At 35.1% G+C, this 24,613-nt stretch overlaps 1 protein-coding gene across 5 annotated transcripts in view; it reads left to right on the forward strand.

Annotated features, from left to right (window-relative positions):
• Window positions 1–1,080: 1,080 nt before the first annotated feature.
• LOC130806801 (uncharacterized) overlaps window positions 1,081–24,613 on the forward strand; it is a 29,131-nt gene continuing 5,598 nt past the window's right edge. Inside the window, exons 1-15 of one of the 5 annotated variants that reach the window (XM_057671998.1) lie at window positions 1,081–1,669; window positions 4,436–4,832; window positions 4,960–5,031; window positions 5,110–5,223; window positions 10,633–10,845; window positions 11,814–12,368; window positions 13,022–13,756; window positions 15,514–15,798; window positions 18,816–18,968; window positions 20,799–20,943; window positions 21,050–21,125; window positions 21,387–21,759; window positions 22,624–22,941; window positions 23,628–24,408; window positions 24,494–24,552. In XM_057671998.1, the coding sequence (XP_057527981.1) occupies window positions 1,308–1,669; window positions 4,436–4,832; window positions 4,960–5,031; window positions 5,110–5,223; window positions 10,633–10,845; window positions 11,814–12,368; window positions 13,022–13,756; window positions 15,514–15,798; window positions 18,816–18,968; window positions 20,799–20,943; window positions 21,050–21,125; window positions 21,387–21,759; window positions 22,624–22,941; window positions 23,628–24,408; window positions 24,494–24,552 (4,638 nt within the window). In that variant the 5' untranslated portion in view covers window positions 1,081–1,307. Of the gene's footprint in view, window positions 1,670–4,435; window positions 4,833–4,959; window positions 5,032–5,109; window positions 5,224–10,632; window positions 10,846–11,813; window positions 12,369–13,021; window positions 13,757–15,513; window positions 15,799–18,815; window positions 18,969–20,798; window positions 20,944–21,049; window positions 21,126–21,386; window positions 21,760–22,623; window positions 22,942–23,627; window positions 24,409–24,493; window positions 24,553–24,613 lie in introns of those variants that run through there. The other 4 variants (XM_057671999.1, XM_057672000.1, XM_057672002.1 and 1 more) reach the window with 4 other exon arrangements.

Here is a 24,613-nt window from a genome sequence, read left to right on the forward strand (position 1 = left end):
GAAATAACTCCATGCCAATCAAACACATGATTTGCTAAGGGAGACCAATCAGCAGCTGGAGCAGGTTCAAAATCTCATCCATCTTCACCCTTTAGACCCTAATCTAGCGAACAAAGAGAGCATTTTGTTAGGCCAAATGAGAAAACTGAAGAAGGACTATTCCTCATACCTCTCTCAACGGGCAAAAATCTCTTGGATTCAACATGGAGATAAGAATACCAAATACTTCCACAACTACATTAAACAAAGAAGAAGCTTTAACAAGATTCACACTCTCTACCTTCAAGAAGGCATCACAACCTCTTCTCCTCTTCTATGTAGAGTAGAAACAAAGTTAACATGCACATAATCAGAATAAGGCCTATCCTAAATGAAGCTCGCAAAGCTCAACTGAACCTTAACTTCACTGAATCAGAAATTAAGGAGGCTTCATGGAGTATTCCGATGGATAAGAGTCCAGGTCTTGATGGCTACAAAGGTTGGATTATTTTGGTCAATTTTTCCTTTTGAAAATCATTTTTTTGAGTTGATTTTGAATCAGTTAATCCGCTTCAAAACAATAATCCGATCGAAGTTCTTTGAAAAGCACATGCGTAAGACGCATCGACACACCCCACCAACTACTTAAAAAAAAGGAAAAAGTGTCAAAAAGTACTTAATAATTTTTTTTTTCAAAAAGTACCTAATAAGAAAAGTTTTGTCAAAAAATAACTAACAAAATTTTTTCTTTTCCAAAGAGTACAAATTGTACAAATTAATGTTTTCCTTCAGTTGACTGTCAAATATAACGGTTGACTGGTTATAATCGAAAATTCTTTTTCCTCATCTTCAATTTTTTTTCCAATTTAATTTCCTCATTGTTTTCTTTTTCTACTTTTTACTCAAAATCTAAGTTAAATTGAAAATGAAATTAAAGATGAGGAAGAAAAATTTTCGATTTTCACCAGTCAACCGTTGTATTTGACGGTCAACTGAAGAAAAACGTTACTTGGTATTCTTTAGAAAAGAAAAAATTCTATTTTTTGGCAAAACATCTTTTATTGTGTAGTTTTTGGAAAAAAAAGTTTTTATTGGTAAAAAAAGAAATCCAAATATTCAGCAATCGAACCCTTGACCTTGCTCATCAGACATCAGTCGTCAGTTCATCTATATCTTCTAGCTTCTGCAACAGCAAATTCCAGAAACCCTAAACCCCCTAACCGTTAACTATAATTCCCTCCAATTTCTTTTTCTTTCTCAAACATTCAAATTCCTCTTTAATTTAATCATCTTCAATCTCTGATGATCCTGAAAACCAACTAAAATCAATGGACAAAATCGTCCACGAAGCACTTGAGGAGATCTGCTCACAAGGTGTTAATGGAATTGCACTTTCTCTCCTATGGCCTCGCCTCCACTATTCTCTTTCCTCTTCTGAGCTCGACCTCTGTCCCGCCGTTAAACGGGCTATCTGGTCGGGTCTCATTTCTATTCCTGGTCTCCTGCTGAAGCTCCAAAATGGGTCTGAATTTGAACCGAAATCAAAGTCGTTTGAAGAAGTTGAGAGTTTAGGTTTGAAGATTTTTGCTAATGAGCAGCTTCGACGGTGCTTTGTTGGGCTCTATGATGTCAAGGCTTCCAATATTACCCCTCCTCAACAGCGAGTTCTTGAACGTCTTGCTCTTGCTAGGTTCGTCTTTACGGATGTTTTTAGTGATTTCATTCTGTGATTTTGTTTGTGGTGTGGTGACTGGTGATGATGTTGTTGATTAGCCAAGGGTTTTAGGTGTTTTTACCACTTTTTTTGTGAGAATTATGTATTTGTATTACATCTTATCCATTGATGTGATTATTAGAAGTTTTGAAAAGAATTTTTTTTTATGTTGATGGAAAGTCTTTGAAATAAGAGCTAGATTAGAGTCTAACTTCAAAACTCAAACTCTAATATAGTACCTTGATGAACTATTATGATTTCAATGAAAATAACAATGTTTGAAAGAATTAAAATGCAAACAATTGACACAATCTTTGTTTATACTATATCAATGGAGTATAACAACTCTTACAATGCAATATTACAATTGAGTAAGCGATTCAAAGACTATGTGTTTAAGCTTAGAAGTTTGTCTTTGATGATTTGTAATAAGCATATGAGCTTCCTATTTATAGGGGTAATTATATTAATGAGTTAAACATACTATATACAAAGAATTAATAAATAATAAACAAATTTGGAACATGATTAGTCTCAAAACGAATCCAATGCCCCGTTTGATTGTCTGCTTGTGTTGTGCTCGTTGAGCAATATTAGTGCTCGTTCGAGCATAGCTTTCCTGAGGCTTTCAAGGCACTGTGCTTAACTTGGATGCCTCATTCAAGGCATCTTTGACATTAACAAAAACTCTTGAAATTCCTCATTAAACTCATTCATCATGCATCATAATTCATATGTTTAAGTCACTCAATGCTCTATAACCTGAAGCATTGATCACCACACTTAAACACCATCATCAACACACACATTAAGTCCTACTAAATCACCCATCTTAAATCCACCATAGGATCCTCATCTTTATGCACACATCAATGTATAGACTTGATTGTGCACTCAAGTCACAATATTCCTCAACAATTTTATTTTTTGGGTTGGGTTGATGAGAAGTTCAGATCACTAAATATGTGATATTAAGTGATAATATTTGTTTGTCTTGGTACAAGATAGTTGCTTTTTGAAATATAGCTTTCATCACTTGTGTGGAATAGTTCGCACGGATTATGGGAAGGTTTTGAAGGACTTTAATGTTATGGTTCTTTTCCCTTGATTATCATTCACCCTCTAAGAATTACAATTTGTGTTGAATACATTTTACAAATTTACTTTTTATTTGTTTGGAAATCTTATTGGAGGCTTTTTTTAATTAGTTGGCGTTTTGGTGATACCTTATTACTTGAAAAGACAATTTTGGAGAAATAGACTTCTTTTATTCTAGTTTTTTGACTTTTCATTCCCTTTTTATTATATCTTGCACTATGTTTAGCCTTCAATTCACCATTTCTTCCACTTAGATCTTTTTTTTCTTCCATTTAGAAGGAACCACAAAATGGAGTGACATGGTTAATTGCTGGACACTTTGACTTATTTGACAAAAAAATATAATAAGGTGTTATTTTACAGAAAAATTATCTTAAAAGATGTTTCACCAGAAGTAAATTTGAAAGACATCTTCTCACCGTAATTATTCTACCATATTAGGATCTACTCTCACAATTACTAATAAGTGTATTTGAAAGATAAATAGTTTGAGTTAGTTCAGTTGTTTTGTTTTGACACTTCATTTTGACTCTCACTTTTCAATAATCATTCAATTATCAATCAATTTTAGTTTGTTCTAGTTGTGTTCTTAGTTTTAAAGAATAGGCTTGAAGAAGTTTTTGAACTAATAAATGATTTTAGTTAGTTCTTAAGTTACTATGTTTGTCAATCAAGCATGACAAGGTCATGGTAATTAATTCCTTTCCTTGTTGTCATATTAAAATTGTATGATAATGAGATGAATTATTGAAGGTCAACTTAGATCATAATGCTATGCCCTTCACCAAGGAGAAAATATGGGTTACTTATCGAAGAAGGAAGAAAAGTGCTGAAGCAAATGGAGTGACATCGCAAATCTGTTATAACAGAATGAAGGGAATAAAATGGGATGGGAGAATTTGTTATGAATCAGTTAAATTTTCTATGATGTGGCAATATGGAAATCTAGCTCTATAAATAGTAGTTTTTACTTGTAATAGAGTATGAAAAACAGTGTAAGAAGTACCTTGAGGTAGGAGTGACTGACACTCGAAAATCAGCTATTGTAATATTTCTTTTTCTTTTCTAATACAACCTTCCTTCTTCTCCTCTTCTAAACTTTCTATTTTAGCTTTCTTTTCCCAGTCCATAGCACATAATTTCCGTAAAGGTGGACTTCATCTCACAAAAAGGTGTTAGAACTTAGAAGCTATGTCGAACTTGGGTAATTGTATCACTTGGCTATGTTTTGAAAGAATCTCATGATTTTGGGCTATAAAGAAGTCCCAAAAATCTATATGAATGTTGAGGATTTGACATGAGTACTTGAGGTTAAATGAAAAGACTTTGTAACATAACTTGAAACTTTGTATTTGTTTGTATATTTTAGTTAGGTAAATATTTCTTGGATGTATTATTATTTAGAGTTGTCACATCAGTGTAACTGGAGCCAAATCTATCTAAATGTTTCTCCTACCATTGACTAAAGCATCTCGACTCTCACTTAGGGCTAACCCAAGAAGTAGAAAATGATTGTGAGAATGAATTAATTTATCTCTGGTGCTACACAGGGATTACTTTTGTTCAGTTTTAGGCAAGTGCTTTGTGGCATCTTAAAATACCCAACTCTGATTTTTTTTCATGGCTCACTTGATTTGTTTTCAGAGAGAATGGAGTGACACAAAATCAACTTTGCAAAGAACTTGGAATTGCTGCTAACAACTTCTTTTATGTGGTCAAGAGGCTTGAGTCTTGGGGTTTAATTGTTCGGCAGTCAACTATAGTGAGAACAAAAGAATCTTCCAGTGATAAAGAGCCAAAAAATAGCCAACCAGTGCATACTAACTTGATCCGTCTACACCGTTATGCATTACCCTTGTCTTCTCAGCAAAGACTTGAGATTACAAAAGAGAATAAGAATTCTGAAGAAATTCTTAGAGAAAATCAGAGGGTTAGTAAAGGAGACCTTCTTGAAGACTGTAGTCAAGATGGCGTACTTGTCAAGGATTTCTTGCCTGCAATCAAAGCTGTTTGTGATAGACTTGAGCAAGCTGAAGGCAAGGTTTGCTATATTTGAATTGTCAACGATCTGCTTAGTTCTGTAAAAGGCATGTTTGATTTTGGGGACATAGTGTAGCATCCCCGTCATCGATCATCTCTTTTAACTTCATGATATCTTTTCTTTGAAGGTTCTAGTAGTCTCTGATATTAAACGAGAACTTGGTTATCGAGAAACGCGAGGACACAGAGCTTGGAGAAATGTAAAATGTCATTAATGTCAAATATGCTTTTTGATGACACTCTCTTAGGATGTTTGACATCATGCTTTTGGTTTCTAGATTTGCAACAGGTTGAAGCAAGCTGGTCTTGTTGAAGTATTTGATGCAAAAGTAGACAGCAAAGTGGAAACCCCTACAAAATCAAAAAAGAGCAAATCTAGGGGGCAAAACAAGGTATTATTGCTTATGAAGGCTACATTGAGTGTTTTTTATATGCTTTTCTTTGATTTTACAGTCACTTTGATTTTACCTTTTCTTAAATGAGCTCATATCTAAAACTTATAGAAATAAGCTTCAGAGAAAATAGTTTAAATAAACTTCCTCCCAACATCGATTTAATTTCGTTTTCTTAAACAACGATTTGCTCTTTAGTGAAGTCAATTTCATTTAAGTGAAATCGATGTGTTAATAACGATTGTGGGCCCGTTGGAGCCAAACAATTATGTTTTTTTTTCATAGGCCAAATTGTTTAAGACAACGATTTGCACTTGGGTTAAAAACACGTTGATCTCTTTCTTTCTTCCCCAACCTTCATCTCCCTTCTTTATTAGAAAAAAATTCATTTGCATAATTTTTTTCTTGCAAATAGAAGTATATATATACTAAAAAGGGAGATGTACAAAAACTTGGTTTGGTATGATCCTAACCAATGCCTGCTAATGCGAAAGGAGTTTGAAACTCGTCTTATTTGAAACTCTCCATGCGATTTTGACGATGATACCTTTTACTACACATGCTACCAAAGGAGTTTCAAACCAAAAATAATCTGATTGAAATAATCTGATTGCATTGAAGCTAAATACCATAGATCATCGCAGGCCATGAAGTCGGCTTTAGTGCAGATGCTTGTGTACTCTTAAGTTGGAGAATGTGAAAAGTCGGGTGAATTGTACAATGATTTGGTAATCTAATCGATAAGCTACAACTTCAATCTTCGCCAAGATGGTTAATGGCCCATAGAATATGGTAGCAAGCTTGTCACAAATTTTTTTAGACTGAGCTTTTCGACTATACAATTGCATTTAAGGAAGACGTGTTTCCCTACTTCAACTGTTATCCCGTCCATGTTTATCAAATAACGATTTCATCTTTTCATTGAGCCCTTATGATGTTTACCTGAAGCTCATCTAGATTGCATCTCTTTCCACCAGTTTCTGTTTTAAGCTATCAACCGATGTAGTGTTACTAACAAAACAGAAGATGAGAAACGGAGTGCGAGCGTATAAAGCTTGGAAGGGAGACAATATAGTGGCCATGTGAGGCAAAGGGAGACAATATAGGGCGTATAAGCTTTTCATGAGTAATTTTTGGAAGGAGTTGTTTCGCTTACAAACGAACACCCTCAAGTGAAGCACGACTTACCACGCTCAAACTGACAGGCAATTCGAAGTGCTTAATAAGACTTTGGAAACGTATTTACGTTGTTTCATCAATGGGAAACCAAAGTCTTGGATGTCTTGGTTACATTGGGAGAAGTATAGCTATAGTACAACACCCCCTATTCCTCTACCAAAATTTCTCCTTTTCAAGCCTTGTATGGGAAAGCACCACCACTCTTGAGGCGAGTGGGACAAGGGGAAACATTAGTTGGAAGTTTAGAAGACATATTGCAAGAGCGAGATGCCATCCTTGATGGGCACAACAAATAATGAAGAAATATAAAGATGGCAAAAGAAGGGATATCACTTTTGTTGAAGGAGAATATTTGTTCTTAAAATTACAGCCCTATAGACAAAAGTCTATTGCTAAACTTTAATTGAGAAGTTGGCTCCACGTTACTATGGACCATACATGACCAAAAAGAAGATTGGGGCAGCCGCTTATGAGTTGACCTTCCCTCAGATAGTCACATACATTCGGTATTTCATGCATTACAAATTAAGAGATCGATTGACACACATCAAGCTTCAAATCTGCCTCCTGTGCTTTCTGTTGAATTGGACTTGATGGCTAAGCCAAAAGACACCTTGCACCTGCGTTATAATGCTGGGAGGAAGCTGGAAGTACTCGTTGCTTGGACTGGCCTGCCAGCCACTGAAGCAACATGAGAGGATACTGAATTGATTCATCTTCAATTTCTTGCTTTTCACCTTGAGGACAAGGTGATACTGCAAACCGGGGCTATTGCTGAGATCATGTATCAAAGGAGGAACAAGGGTGGAATGGGAAAAGCCGTTGACGTGGCACAAGTGGGTATTGCTAAGAAACAGAAGGAGGACACCTGTGACAAAGTATAACAGAATGGCCAGCTGTTAGGGTAATAACAAAAATAATATTGTAACGCAAAAGGGAGGATGAGTCTGTTGTAGATTTTGGTGAGGTATTGTAAGCGAATATAGCACTATAAATAGTGATCTTATGTAATGACTAAGGCATGTTTTGTAGTGAGAATTATTTTGGTGTATTGGAGTAACTGTTTACTCGAAAAACAATAATATCCGTGATATTTTCCTTCTCTTCTCTTTCTTTTCTTCTACATTCTGTTCTTTCTTTATCTTCTTCTTTCTTAATGTTATGCTAAATCAGAGGGTGAGGCAAAACATAAAACACCGCAAATAAGTTTCAAGCGAACGACCAACCACATTAGTTTGGCCATCGGTTTGAGGATGATAAGTCGTATATCTTCACACTGTCAAACCTTGTAGTTGATAATTTTCATACCAGAATTTGCTTAGGAATACCTTTTCACAGTCTGACACGATTGATGATGGAAACCCATGAAGTCCTACAACCTTTTTAACGAATAGGGCACGTGCCAAGAAAGGATGTGCTAAACCGATGAAATTGCTTATTTAGTCAGACGGTCCACCACAACTAACACTATGTCATAACCCCAAGATATGAGAAGAGACTCAATGATATCCATCCTATTCTCATCCCGCACCGAAGATGGAATCGGAAGAGGTTGCATGAGTCGACTGCAATTGTGAGGTCCTCTATTGCTGACACACTATGCATTTCGTTAGTTGCTTGCTCATGCCTTCTTAAAATTAGTCCGCTGCAATTCGAAAAAAGTGAGGAATTCGCATCATGTCCACCCACCATAGAAACGTGATACTTATGAAGAAGTTTAAGAATATTGGAAGAACTCTTGGACAACACACTTCGCCCTTTATAGAATAAACACCCTCGTTCCAAATGGTAACCTGAATGTGAAATAAGATTCTGCTGTAGCTCTCTGTAAATACAATTCGCTTATACTTCTTGTTGTATATCTGTCCAACCCAATAACCTACTTGACACCTAAGTCACCAAGCCCGTGTTACCCAGAGATGGGTGTCTAGATAAGGCAACTAAGACAATTGCCATCATCTCCTTCTTGACACCTTATTGTTTATATATAAATAAATAAATGTACAGCTAGTAAGAATTTATATTTTTTAAAAATATACTTCCTCCATTTTCTAATGTTCTTCCCATTTAGAATATTCTATTTTGGAGAGAGAAATTTGATTAAGATTTTTAAGACTTACATAGATGATAAAAATATCCTTGTGATATCTCTTTAGATTTGTCTTAATGTATACTTTTTTATTATATATTTTTTATAATTTTTTATGATGCGTATTTAGAGATATTAAGATTCAAAATTTGAACATTTGGAAATGGAGGGAGTAATTAATATCTTTATTATCTACTAACAAAATAATAAAAACATAAATTTAAATGATTATAAGATATGACATTTCTCTATTGTACCCTAAGAAATAAAATTATGAGTTTCCTTGGAATCCACCATCACAACTACCCTTCTCCATTAACCCTCCCTCGTAATTTCATGGTTTTAGGGTTGCCTTTTCCCACAACTACATTCAAAAAGGCACTAACCGGGGTAAGAAGTCGTTCTTCATCCATTACGTTCTTATCGTAAATGTATGTCCCTCCCTATTCTTCATCGTCATGTACCAATAGTAAACCGAGTTCTTTCTTCTTAAATTGGTGTCCTAAGTGCCATTTTTCATCTTATCTGAAACATATTCCCTTTGCATTTTTTCTTGATAGACTGTGCGATAATCTCTTAATATTAGTGCCCCAAACCTGGTTAAATTGATTTACAGAAGTTGAGGCTGAAACTGGCTGAATAGAATGACCTTGACACACTATCTGAGAAATCTAATAGCTTTCATGTCAATGAGTTGGCTTGGAACCTTTTACCTTTTCTTCAATCTCTATCTATATCTGATTCATATATTCCTATTATTATCATCCCTAGTTGGGTAGTTCCCAAAGGTGCTCCTTCAAGACAGGTCCAATATATAAAGGGGCCCAAAGTCCTTGTATCTTTTAGTAAACTTAAAAAAAAAAAAATTTACTAGACCTAGCTAAATGCGATATCACGACTCACTAGTGAAGTGAAGAATAATGAAAATAAATGCAACAACACCGCATATGTCATTAGCGTCCTACTCCATCACAATTCTATGGCTATTCATCTTCTTTAATTTTCCTCTTAATCCTATTTACTATCATCAATTATTCTCATTTCCAAATTAAATTTAAAAGAAATATGTCCCTAAAAGATACAATCAATTTAGAACTCCCAAATTTCAAAATACCATTTAATTGGATTTGTAATTTATATACCATTGATGAACACTTCAAAGAAATCATCTAATTTTGAGCAGAGTGAAACAAAAAAAAAAAGGATTTCAAAAAGAGATAATAAAAGAATATATTGAAGGTTTTGCTGATCTTCATGGCTAGTTCTCTTGATTGAAAACACTTCCTTTAACAATGCTTCACTGGCATTAAATTATGAGAAGTGATAGTGGGCAAATTAAAGGTTGAATCTTTTACATTGAAGCTGAGATTAGAGAGAATGGATATTTGAAAGGAAGAGAATCATTAATGAAGGATTAATGAAGGTTTTATGATGGTAAATTTTCTTTATTTTCTCTTTATTGTATTAACATAATTGTATGCTATGTTTGATCATTAGAGTAAGTACACAATTATGGATGGTGAAAGTAGAAGTATTTGACATTTTGGTGCAATACCTTTTTTTTTTCGATTTCTTTTCATCTTAGAGTGGGAAACTACTAATAAGACTAGAGACTACCGAAATTTGTTCATTTTTTCTCGATTTTGTTCTCATTCGAAATTTGAGTCTAGATGTGTTGTGTATTATATGAATACTTCATTTGTTAATTTATTCGATATGTATGGCAATAAAATTTTTGTAGTTACATGTCAATGTAAAATAATAGTTGATATTTTCTTTCAAAGAATGTGAAGTTCTCTTGCTTTGGGTTTGATATTTCTTGATTTTAAAATTTTTTCCATGCAGTTAATAATATTTTTTGTTTAATAGAGATGTAGGGAAAAAACATATGAGATGTAATTTAGGGTTAAAAAGGTAGCATAATAAGGAAGTGAAAATTTACTATTCAAAGGGCCCACTTCTTATATTTTGCCTAGGGCTCATGAATTGCAATGAATGACACTGCTTTAAGAGTCAAGACTAAGTTGCTGGTTTCAATCTTTTATTTGTCCTATTAAGTTCTGATCTATTTACTGCTTTTATTGCATGAAGTGCTCATTAAAATTTAAGGCGATTAATTTGTGTTCTTTTGTTGTTGGCAGCCTGTTAGTTGTTTACGACTGCTGAAGCAATTTTCTCCAAAACTTTTCCAACAAAAGATTCCACAATGCGATTATGAGGATCTTGTCCCAGAGCAAACTATCCCATCTAGAAAAAGTGTTCAAAACACTGATCAGCTTGTAGAGCTTCCTCTAGAACAACAAATTTATGACATGATTGATATGGAAGGATCTAAGGGGCTGCTTGGAGTTGACGTATGTTCACCTCTTTTTTGATGTATCTTTCCAGATTATGTTGTTTTACCACCTGTGTTGGTCTTCTCTATTAACTAGTCAAATCAATCTAAATTTCTTAAAGTGTTCCTGTTCCAACTTCCAACCTAGCTACACACTTGTTTTTCTCCCCGAGGGGAATGGTGGTGGGGCTGGGATAAGAATAAGTAGGCCGTACCTTTACAGTTTATGAATGTATGCGACTCTTAAATTCGTCTTATGTCAGAGTTCAGTGGACAAATTTTCTGAATGAGGAGTTAAAATAAACACATTAACCAGTTTTTATGTATCGTGACATAGATTGCTTCCTCCATCCAAATATAATTTCCATCTAAGTATGGGCACAAATTTTAATATTGATAGTAGATTTATTGGGATTTAGGGAGCTGTAGAGTTTTTTGTGAGTGGTGTAGAAGAATAAAAATTTATAGCGTGGGAAACAGTTAGTGGGAGGTTCTCACATCACATGTATACGAAGAAAGGGTGTGGGAGACCAATGGAGGGTATTTGGACCATATGAGTTGGTTGGTTAATTATGCTATATTAGGTACTCCATCCGTCCCTTGATTTTTGCCTTGTTTAACCTAAATGTTTAGGGGAAGGGAGTGTAACACTATTTAGTGACCCGACTATAGGGGAACAGAAGATTGTATATGGAAGGGACCCAACTGGCAAACTAAATTATAGTGTTGTGAAAAATGGAAAATAATATATCTTTTGTTAGAAGTGAGGACTCACAGCTGACTAACTTAATCCTTACTCCTTATATCTGAAATACTGAATTAGGTCTAATATTGAGGTAACTATATTCATAACTAATTTATTGATTAGCATTATGTACCTGTGTAGGCTTGAATGATCAATGATCAATTACTTTTGTGTATTAATGAATTTCATTTTTTTTTGGTTATTGAGTTGATTCGCTTTGTATCCAATACCTATATGAGCAGGTGTGCAGAAGGCTTGGCATCAGCACTAAAATGTTCGACAATTTGATCAATACAATGGGCTCACGGTTTGGTTTGCATCAACTTTCAGAAAACCGCAAAAGAGGGTCAGCATATCGATTTTGGTCGCAAGGAAATTTTTGCCCTGAATTACCTAATTCTCCATTTAACAGATTACCAGATGATCCTGATGGCCATCAAAACCTTGTAGCCTCAGTTTTGGAGCCACCTCAATGTGTGAACTCCCAAATAGCCGATGCTGACTTGGTTTCCTTATACTCCCAAAAATGGCTAATTGGTGAAAATATGGAAAACAAAGATGCGGAGGTAATCCTTAAGCATGACTCTCAACAAGGAAGTGGATCAAGCCAAACTTGTGGAGGTTCACCAGCTTTAGCGAATGATATGAATACTATTGTGCCTATATCAGGTAGTGAAATTGAATCAACTGAGGCTTCTGCTATGCCATTACCCAAGTCGTTTAACCTTCAACAACGTCAGAGATATCCGTCGGTAACTAGTGCCCAAAGAGAGAAACGGATACTAGAAAGACTTGAGGTTTGTGGTCAATTTATTAGTTGGACTTGAACATGGTCAAAAAATCTCATTCTTTAGCTATGCTGTATCTGAAAAATTTATTGTGTAAGGAGAAAAAGAAAAATAAAATTCATAGAGAGGATGAATCGTGCAATATTTACTATATTTTTTAAAGACAAGATGGGATTTCTGGTGTTTTGACTTGGTTTGCAAAATACATTCAATGCAGAGGCCCTTGTAATCTTATAACTTGGAAATGAACGGATAATCTTCTGTTTTCAGCTCTATATTAAATGAAATAATATAAAACAGAAGTATGATCATACTCTCCACATGTTTACATGGTTGAGTTGGGGAAGGATGTTTTGGTTGTTTTCGCTAATTATAGGAGTGGATATTTAATTTGTTATTAGAAGTAAAGTGTTAAACATCAGAGGTTTTTAATGAAGATAAATTATCCGAAAGCACTAAAACAGATAATTCCCTTGGTGCGTGTCTTATGTGACGTGATGATTAATATTTTTTAATTAAATTGCTTTTGAAAAAATGCACTGTTTTGGTCATTCATGTTTTAGTGATAGATTGATAGCTGTGTGCAGTAGTGGGATTTTCATGCTTTTTTTTTTGTTTTCTGCACTTAGTAATTCCAACATCTCTGTTTTCATACCATGCAGACTGACAGAATTGTCATAAAACCTGAACTCCAGAGATGGCTCGAGAGTTTTGAGAAGGACAAGAAGACAAAAATGGACAGAAAGACCTTGATGCATTGTCTCAACAAACTCGAGCAGGAAGGGAAGTGTAAACTCATGGTCTTTAGTATACCAGGTGTTTCAAATTTTGGCAATCACCGTGAAATACTTGTAGTTCTTCATCCATCTGTCAAAAGTTCAGCTAACGAATTGTCAGACCAAGTGCATGATAAAGTGAGATCCTTTGAAATAGAAGTTCGTGGCAACGTATCTCCTTCAAAGAAGATTTATTCTGTTCCCGATCTAAATGGCATTGGAAGGATTCCTCCGAAAGCAAACTTAGAAACTCAAAGTGTTAAATCAGAAAATATGCGTGCTAATGGATTTGTCGTAGCAAAAATGGTTCGGACAAAGCTCCTTCATTGTTTTTTATGGGATTATGTGAATAACTCTGCTACAGGTACTGAGGTATCATCCTTGAACGAAAATTCACACAGCTCATGTCAATTGTTTTGTTTCGATGCTGCTATCAAGGCTATGCCTTTTGAATTATTTTTGCAAGTGGTGGGTTCTCCTCTTAAATGGACTGATATGATTGTGAAATGCAAGAATGGGTTTATGCTGACTGATTTTCCCGACGAGGAATATAGAAATTTGATGGATACTCGAGCAACTGGGAGACTGTCGTGGCTTATTGATATTTTACGCCGTCTCAAGGTATAGTTGGTGTTTATTTTGTTCAATAAATGTTGACCACTTCTCTTTGACTTTTTTTGGGTTTTTCTTTTGTACTTAAGTGAACTCCATCTTTTTAAAATTTAAATACATTTTCTGGTCATTACCTGCTTCGTAAAATTTTTCTTCGGTAGCTGAATGATGGGAACTTTTATCGTAGTTTTTGATTGAGACATATATGAACTTAAAGTTCATCTGGTCTGGGTAGTTTGTCATATTTCTGTTATAGAACAAATAAGGGAACTCACCAAAAAGACTAGCCTAGTTGGTGAGAGAACCCATTTAATATATAAACCGCACATTAGTTGCCCATACAACCCATGTGGGACAAAGTGTAATAGCTCGTTATTTCACGGTTAATTTAATTTAATTTAATTAATTAATTAATTAATTTATTTATTTATTTATTTTGTGGTTGTTATATGTGTATCTTAGATGATAATACTTTATGACCAATTGATATTAAATAAGCATGAACTAAATTACATGTCTAGTATGGTTCTTAACACATAACAAGTGATAACGTGAAGGGTCACATTTATAATTAAAATATAACATTGTTACTTATTAATAGTATGAATTATTATATGACCATTTAGTATTGTAGTATAATGAACGTAGACTTTTATATGGTCGGTTTCTCCTAGTATAAGTTGACGTTTTGAGAACGACCAATAATAATAATAATAATAATGATTTACCATAGATTTATTTCTGCACGTAACTAGTTTTCTCTTGACATCATTCTTTGGGGGTCTTCACCTAAATGGCACATGTATTGGAAAATTGAATGTAACAAGATGCTAGCTGTAGCTTTGGTGTAAGTTGAATTATTTACTTGCTGTGGCAAATTGGTGAAAGAACTATCATAGTCATCCTTGCTATATATGACTAAAGATCTAAAACTTTGCTCCCTATGTTCCAAATTAGTTGATATATAAGGGTTTGGATTCTTTGTTTTAGGGTTAGGAATAGGTTTTAGCGGTGTGAATGCTATGAGTTGTTGATTATTTAATTAAATAAATATTGTGAGTGCTTTTAAATAGGTTCTATGGTGTAAATTAGATCATTTTCAGTGTTGACTAGTAAAAATTTACCATAAAGAATGATGTTGCAACTAAATCGAGATAGCTGAAATTGAATTATGTTGCAACAAAATTGGGATAGAAGGAGTAACAAGCCAAGCCATTTACTTCTGCATGCCAAATCAAATCCACGACACTACTTATTTGACTTAATTTATGGATTTTTAGTCTTTTCATACCTGTATTTTCTGCATTGATTTTCATTGAGTACAATGATTAAACATTCGACCACGAGTTTAACTCGTTTGGTTCTAAATGATCCTGTTGTCTAGAGTCTGGACCGTATATCATAAATGAGGCTATTCCTTTCTCTGATTTTGTGATTCTCAATGCATAGCATTTTAAGTTCCATCCCAAGTGCACAAGAATGTCTAAGGGATTGCGGCAATTTTAATAGTTTGTGACTCCATACTTTGCAAAGAAGATATTTCCAAATTTAATTCGATGAATTCCTGCCTCAAGATTATTGTGGTTTTAGACGAATCTCTCTCATTTCATATTGTGTATGCGCAATCACAGAAAAGTTTTCGGCTTCTTTCACGCAGATCAATTAGAATGTTATTGTTTTTTATTTTTTGGTTTTGATCTTGGAGAGATTGCTGAACATTTTTTTCACTTTTGTTTTTTCCTGTCCCTTGATATGGATTAATTCAGCTGATCCGGCTGGTAGCTGATGAAAGACCCACAGATGCAGCCAAGATCTTACATGCCAAGCTTATATATGCTTTAGAGCTTAAACCATACATTGAAGAACCAACATCAATGGACTTTCTGCCTCAAGGCTATGGCTCTTTTGATGAAAGAATGCATTTCAGGCATGACTTTGTGTTGTCCACCAGCGAAGCTGTAGAGAAATATTGGCAGACTTTGGAGTATTGTTACGCTGCTGCTGACCCAAAAGCTGTTGTGCGTGCATTCCCTGGGTCTGTGGTTTTTGAGGTAATGAGCCATCATTTTTCGGATATTTATATATCTGATGCTCTCATTTCAGTGGTTTTCTATATGTCTATCTCCATATGCATATAGTTGCAGAATTAGAATGATGTGTAGTTTTCGTAATTAAATAATTCTAGGAGACTTGTCCGACCTTATATGGTTTTAATTTCAATTACCGCCTCAACATTATTGTTTTAGGGAATTATAGTGTTATTTTGTTTTGTTTCCTGGTTCCATATAATGCTTTGGGGTTTTCAATTACTACCAATACATGGTGATGACAATTTTTTTCAAAATTACTAGCGAAAATTAAGAAAATAATTTTGTTAGCTATGCATGTATTATGTCTTTATTTTCAAGGAATCATCCAACTTGGATGATTGTGAAATCATTTGAATTAGTAATTACATGATATGAAAATATTTAATGAGGATACATAATATGACACTAATAATGATAATGACATTACCGTGACATTTTGGAGGGAAAAAAATTAACGCATAAGCATTTCTGGAAGAAGCTGATGTCATCGTCTTTTGTTTTAGTTATATTTATAACTTTTTGTGCTCACTAAAAGCTTGTCAAACCTGCAATTTTGTAGAATTAAACACGTTGACTTGATTGTAATGCGTTTGACCCCCTTTTAAACTAGAGGGAAAAAGAAATTGGGGATGACACCAATTTAATTTAAACCTCGCCAATTGCCTTTTTTTTTTCTTTTCTTGCTTTAACCAACAGGTGTTTATAGTTTACATTGTCATAATTAGTACATTCTCTCTCCCCTCTGCTGTCTGCTTCTTTACCTCTCCCAAAATGCCTCTCGCAAAATGCCATTACCATTCTCACTCCAAATTTATCTGCTTCTTTGCCTCTCCCAAAATGCCATTACCATTAATGTCAGCTCAAACTGGAATTTATATTTTTTAAATTAATGTTACATGAAACAAAATTCAATTGGATACGAGAAACAATATATAAAACGAGAAACATTGATTTAGTGTTTCAGAAACTTAGGAAACTAGAAGCTAAGATAGGGTCGTAATGTTGTACAAATACATTGATCATGAGAAGTATGACCATTGCGCTACGCATATACCAAAAGTCATGTATCACCAAAGCAGAACCTAATATAAGCAACAACAAAACAATATTATTGACGTTTCAAATTGTGTTTCCTTAGCGTCGCAGTATGAAACGCTCGAAATGCGGTAGGGATCAATTTAGTGATGGAGTGAAATGTAAAAATCAATTCAGTGAACAATATCATAGTATAATTTCCCTAATATATGCACACCTAAAGGAACAGATGAAGAAGTTTACCCTGTTGCAAAATGAGGGATAAATCTAAAAATTTACTAAATAGAAAGCATATGGAAAAATTACCATAAATATTACAAGCTTGTAACTTTTTTCTACAATAATATACCAATTATTGATTAACCATGAATTATTGCGATCCAACTTCTAGGCGGTATCCCCCCAAAAAAAGCAAAATTCAAAAAAAACTAACTTTAATAATCTCCCACCCTCTCCACCGACCATTACTTCCCCCATTACCCACTCTTACACCGAAACTAACCTTAATCAGCAAACAAAGTCCACCCTATAAGCCACCCCCTTCTCTTGTTGCAGCCATGGTGGTCAGAATTTGATTTAGTAGTTGACAATGGTGGCGCATCTCTGTGCGTGTGTCGGACGATGGTGGTGGTTGGATTGCCGGATTTGGGTTGGTGTCGACGATGATGCTGGAGTTGCCCGTATAGTCAATGATGGAAGTACTGTTGGAGTGCGTGAGGGAAAGGGGTGAAAGGCGCGCTTGGTAGGGGATGGTGGGGGCTGCGCATGGGTGGAGGAGCAGTTAAGCACTAGGGATGGGGCAGGGGTGGTTGAGAAGGTGGGGGTAGGGATGGGTTGGTGAAGATTTTGTTTTTTAATTTTCCTTTTTTTGGCAAGTTGACCTACATTTTTAGGTTATCAACAAGTTACGGATGCTAGAGGGAATACACCTTAAATTGGGATTATGTATAGTTAATGAATATGTGAAATAATTATAGGGAAAAGGTTGAAAGATTGTATTAATCATAGTGCTTTTTGTAAAACATATGAATAGCTTATGAAATCTGACATAGAAAAAATTTCTACATGTGCATAGAATTCCAGATGATAAATTGACCCAATTGCAAGAATCTCTAATTTTCAACCCAAACTAAGGTTTATGGTAGATTTGGAAAGTCACTTGTATAGGTGCAAAAATAAGGTTACGTCACCATATCACAACCATATTGTAAATAATTAGAGTTTTCTGTGACCAAAATACAGGCCGCATTAACCACAAAAGCATCTTCATTGACTGCGACTTTCGGTTCGCGACCGTTACTTCTACCGTGACTGAATCTGTTTCTGCACTAAAATAAAATGCACTGGAAAAAAGATTTCAAGAGAAAAACGAAAGCAAAGTAAAAATAAGAATCATGAAGGAAGGTTGATATCATTTAGGGAACATGCATTGATGATGTCAAAGAAGACGAGGAGAAAGAAAGGTTGATACCATCTAGGGAATCTGCATTAATGATGTTAAAGAAGATGAGGGGCAAGAAAGGATGAGTGACGGAGGGAAGGAGAAAGAGGGTGTGGCCTTGGAAGTGTTTAGTGCGGTGGAAGATGCCATTGAGAGGGGGAAACGGAAGGTGCTTATCTTCTTTTATTTCTTTCTTTAGTACATAATAATTATTTGTTTTTAAATGGTGTTTTGATTGAAGTCAACTGCATTAAATGCATGATTGGATAACTCTGGCAAGCTTCTATTGACCAAACTAACTGAATTAGCTATTTAGGTTGTAATCTGTTGCATTATAAGGTAGTAGTTTGCCAAAACAAATCTTAAGGCTACAGTTCTGTGTTCACGGCAGTAATATTTAAACGTAATAATTGGCAAAAATATCCTGGTTGTATTCTCAAGATTTGTAAGTAGGGGATGTTCAAAAAAGTAAATGAATTCAACTATATGAGGTTTGATGCAGGTTTGTCTTTATAAATCCTGGACTACAGTTAGGATTATGAAGGCAGAGCAACGTGCTGAGCTCCTCCAGCGCATTAAGGATCAGCAAAGCAAAAAGCTCAGCTTCCAGGAGTGTAGAGAAATTGCCAAGGATCTTAATCTTTCATTAGAACAGGTGAAGCAGTCTTTTGATCTTTAAGTTTTTTAGATGCTTAAATTCGCTCCACTGCTTCCTTTTTTCTCATTCATATTTGTATACATTTTTCAAATATATTTGTCTTCAAGTATACTAAGGTGTCAGCATTAGTTCTATTTACTTTTGTTCAAATAATGTCAAAACATACAACATAATATCACTTTGTGTAACAACGTTTGAGCGCTTAACTGAAAGTCACAACAAAAAGATGAAATTTGGTTGTTTTGATTCAGAATCCCGCATCATCAAAAGCTCGCTCCTCTCTCCTCTCTCCTCTCTCTGCTACCACCCTTACCCCTAATTTTGGTGAAGAAATAATTTGGAAATTTGGATAAAAACTTTCTCTTCGTAAAAGTTTTTTTAAAGACATACTGTCAAACCCAGAAACAAAGAAATTTTATTTTGTATGGGTTTTGCAAAAACATAAAACCAAATTCAAAACCATTTTTATATTTTAGAAAATACAAAGCTCGAAACTGCAAATGATGTCAAACAAGCCCTAAGCAACTATATATCTCATGGAGTAAAATGAGGCATTATAGTAAGTAGCTATTTTTCTAATGTACTGAAAGGCATCTAAATGTTGTGTTGCTTGTTGTCTATCTTAGAGCTGCACTTCGTGTCTTGTAAATGAATGCTAACCTTAAAAATCTTGCTTCATTTGCACTTGCAACATATGAGATTGTGAAGCACAAGTCTTTTCATATAATCAGAATATCTGCCTGTGAAGTGATGTAACTTGAAGTGTGAACTACTTTGATTGCAACATAACTGCTTTTACTTGTTATATCTTACTGAATTGACCAGGTTGTGGTTTAAGTAGCTCTCTCCTAGCTCCGGAAGAAAAGAGAGGGGCTCTTTAATGTGGAATGTATATTTCCAAAAAAATACACGTAAACTGGTTTTAGCTTCATTTATACGTTTTTATCGGTTTCAGATGCATTCGTTCTACATAATATAACAAAAGCAATCATACTCTGAGTGGATCATATTTTTGGTGAATCAGTTAAGACATTATATATCTTTCTTAAACTACATAGTCCCTCCATCCCAATCATTTTGCCCCATTTGCAAATGGCATGAAGATTTAGGAAATAGTTTGTTCGGTTAAAGTGGTGGGATTATTTAGAAATAAGAAAGTGTATATAGAGGCTAAAAGTTGTGGGGTTATTTAGAAGAAAGAACAAGTATTTAGAGAGTAAAAGTGGGAGTCATGTCCCAAAATAGAAATGGGGAAAATCATTGGGATAGACTAAAATGGAAAATGGGGCAAATTCATTGGCATGGAGGGAGTGATTGATAAGCTGTTTATATTGTATTGTGATAAAGAAGAGGCGTAATGTTAAATTGTACTATTGTAATGTGCACATGATGGATGATGCCACGAGGATGTGATTTTTGTATGATGATCCAAAACAAGATTATCTGTATGGACCTCTACAATCTTACAATATAGTTGTTCTGTCACCAAAGAGCTAAATCTTAATTCCATGGATAAACTATAATGGGAATATTAGTCTTCTTTGTACCTTACGAAACAAAGCCATTTTCCTTATTCTCTAGTTCCTTTTTTTGCTAACATTGGTGTAGAAAGTATGCTTTGAAATTCAGAAAAAATAAACTTATAGTCTCAAAAATTGCTGGTCAATATTTTGTCCTTCTAGAACTATACAGTAAGGGCATTTGAACAATCTCAATTGGAGGACAAATATCTATTGTTGATTATTGAGTGAAGTGCTCTATTTGCTACAACTTTGTGATACAGAAGAGACGTGAGTAGAGTCTTAATATCTGTAAAATAATATGCAGGTGCTTCGTGTATACTATGATTATCGGCAGCAGCGTCTTAATAGGATCCAAGGAGATTTGAATATTCAGAGTGAACCACAACGCAAGCGAAAGATTTCTCCGGAAGAGAGGTCACGGAAGCATCCAAAAGTCAATCCACTTAGCGGTCTGTTAAATTTTTGTTTATACTTCATAACAACTTCTACGTTGATTAACCAAGCCTACATGGTGTTCATTTTGAAGCATGTTCATTTTTGGCATCCTGTTTCCAGATTCCCACCAGGTTAAAGACATTGAGAAGAAGGATACACGTAACCAAAAGTTCTTCTGGACAGAAGAAGCAGACAGGTATCTCAAACGATCAGGATTATCATTTATAGTATTGCTTTCTTTCAAAGGTTGATGATGAATATATTCAATGGAAAAAGGATAAAGTGATTGGTGGGCTTGAGGCCATGACTTACATGTATTGGTTGCTTGTAACATCTCTCTGTCCCTGGAGGCTTTGGAACATGTATTCAAAGTTGAAAATTGTGCACGTGATTTTGTGATATTATCAATCAATTTTTAGGATTAATGTTCATTTTTCTCTTACTCTATTACTGTCAGGCAATTACTTGTTCAGTATGCAAGACAAAGAGCAATGCAAGGTGCTCGGCGTGGCACAGACTGGGGCTCAATTAGTGACCTTCCAGCTCCTCGAAGAACCTGTCGCAGAAGAGTATCATTTCTGAAGAAAGACATAATGTTTAACAAATCTTTGATGAGGCTTTGTAACTTGCTTACTCAACGATATGCTCAGAAGCTGGATATTGAAAGTAACTTGATTGTTGGGAATGATTGTTGTCAAGAAACTAATTTCCAAGGTCAGCGCTGGGATGATTTTGATGATAGTAAAATTAAGTTAGCTCTTCACGAGGTTCTTGCACTCAAGCAGATGATGAAATCGGAGTCTGGTAAGAGAAGTGAATTGGCTGCGCAGGTGCCTTTCTGTCCTTGGTTTAAATGCATGTTCTTCTATGCAAATATAACGAGTATGATGAATTCCAAATTTTTAATTGAGTTATGTCGTGAAGACCCTGAAGTAGCTTATGACCATGCATCACTCAAACTCTTAAGACCGTTATCTATATCTATGTGTCAGTGAAATACTGTCCTTATCTGAGTGGATGAATTGATCTGTTCATTTGGCTTATTGTATTTCTCTGATTTCGGACATGTGTTTACTCTCTCCATTGCCTATTATATGTCCACTTTATTAACATTTCACTTCGTATTATTTGCATTAAACTCTCCATTCCAATGCTATTTGACTTAAAAGTATTATTAAAATTCAAATACTTAGTTTAGTGTCAATGTAATAAGTTAAAAGTGTTAAATATATGTGCTTAATCTTAAAACATTAATCATAGTTAATATGCAATTGATGGAGTATTATACATATATCTTCCCTTGACTATGTGACCTTTTGCTCTTTGTGAGCATAGTATAAAAACAAGTCCGCGACGCATCGCAACGGCCGCGTTATAAAGGTTTTCAAAATCGACGAACTGATGTTTCCTGCGCTGGAAGGTGTAAAGAAATTGCATTTTGAGCCGTATCGAGGGACTTATGGTTTCAACCGATATTTAAGCATTACAATAACCGCCTCACAGCCGTTATCGCATCACCGTATCGTTACCGCATTTTAACTCTACGTTTGTTTGTGGAATCGCTGTAACTTCTCAAGCCAGCAATTTATTGACATTGCTATTTTTCATTTTTTTATATATTTTTTTGGCTTATTATTTATATCTTTTTTTTTGGCATATCAATTTTTTAAGGTTGAAATTATCAATGGCTGTAGGGCACCCACAATCCCATCACAAGTAGTCCTTGTGACATTGACAATGACTCTGAAAGTAAGCAGACAGGCTCCAGTCGCAGATCTAAGCGCCATCGCCTTCCTCAGAAGTTTGTCATGCATTTGAAAGAGAGGGTTAGCATTGCCAAGCGAATAAATCAGTCACTAGCTGTTTCTTGTGCTGTTGAGCTGTTTAAGTTGGTTTTCTTGACCAACTCAAAAGCTGTAGAAATGCCAAATTTACTGGCAGAAACATTATGTTGCTACTCAGAGCATGATCTTTTCTCAGCTTTTGACTATCTTAGACAGAAGAAAATCTTGGTATGTATTTTTAGTTCATGTTCTCTGCTCTGCACTTCTTTTTATGTATATTTCAGTCAATCAGTGGAGATTGGAGAAGCTATGAAAATTACTTGAAATGAATTGAATTAATAAATATTCTGTGAATTTTTATACAATGTGTTGCCAAAGCTGAAATTATTTTTTTTTTCTTGTGTATTTTTTACTTAATATTTCCCGGTTTCTGATTATGTTTTGTTGTTTTAGGGTGTGGATTAACATTGCAGGTTCAATAGGCTTGCAAATTCGCATGACTTTAGTACCAATCGAATTAAGCCCCGATGTCTGGTGACTAGTGTAATTGAATGAGGTTGCATATGAGCCTGTGAGGTGCCACTAGAGAAGAAATTGTTATGGGCATAAATAATGTGTTTAAAGTAATTTATTTAGTATCATTTGGCTAAGGCAGCAAAGAACTCCACTCATGAGACGGTTTTCTCAGTTTTTTTATTTAGGAGATTCAAAGAACATGGGTTGAGAGGACGGCATTCTTCTTTTTCTGTTTAACGAATAGAATCTGAGCCTTGATCTCAAAATTTAAGATGTCACTGAAATTTAAATTGATTTTAGCTACTTTGTTCTCAGAAAACATTTATGAAAAAAGCTACTCTTGTCATTGCTATAATCAGGGATACCTTTTCTTTGTGCTGACTTAACGTGTGTAACAGGTTGGAAATGGTCCAAGTCAGCCATTTGTCCTGTCTCAAAGTTTCTTGAGAAATCTTTCTTTGACTCCATTTCCAGCAAACACAAGGAAGCGAGCTAATAAGTTGGCGAGCTGGCTATGTGAAAGAGGGAAGGAGCTGATGGAAGGGACGGTTGATCTACCTTCAGATCTGCAGTGTGGAGATATTTTCCATTTGTGTGCTTTAGTTTATTCTGGAGAGTTGTCTATCTTCCCAGTTTTACCTCCAGAAGGTGTTGGAGAAGCTGAAGACTCAAGGTGTATGAAACGTAGATATGATGACCATGAAATCGAGGACAATGGTGTGAGCAAAAAACATAAATGCCACTCTATACAAGAATGTGAGATCTTTTCCCGACGGGAGAAAGGCTTCCCTGGTATAAAAGTTTCTCTAAGTCGAGCTGCAATTTTGAGGTCCAGCATAGTTGAGTTTTTCGAAGGTGAAGATCATGTAAACCTTTTCAATGAAAAGGAGCAATTTTATGCAACTTTGGGTCAGAAAGTTAGCCGCACCTTATCCTCTATTGATAGCGTTGAAGAAAAACTCCTGGATTTTAGTAGTATTGCGCCAGCTACTGTTATTTTTGGTGATTCCATATGGGAAGTTATGACAAACTACACTATCCAAGATCTGGAGAAACATGATAACCAGAAACATGTTCAATTACACCCAGAGCTTATAAAAACTGTATACACGAATGTTAAGCAAGCTGGTGACCAGGGTTTGAACATGATGAAGATTTCTGAGTGCTTAGGAATGGAAAGTATGTTTATTTGTGTGGGTTGAGTTTATATATTTACAGTTTTTCCCTTTCTAGATGACAATGATTCTTTGCGTGCTTTGTGTAGGTTCTATTTTAGCGGAACATGTTGTTGGTGTGCTTCAATTATTTGGCCTTGTATTGAGGGTTAGTGCCGTTGATGATTTTGGATGTCAACCCAATGCTTTTTATAATGCCAAATATTGAG

The sequence above is a fragment of the Amaranthus tricolor genome, chromosome 2, assembly GCF_026212465.1.
Source record: "Amaranthus tricolor cultivar Red isolate AtriRed21 chromosome 2, ASM2621246v1, whole genome shotgun sequence".
Classification (NCBI taxonomy): Eukaryota; Viridiplantae; Streptophyta; class Magnoliopsida; order Caryophyllales; family Amaranthaceae; genus Amaranthus; species Amaranthus tricolor.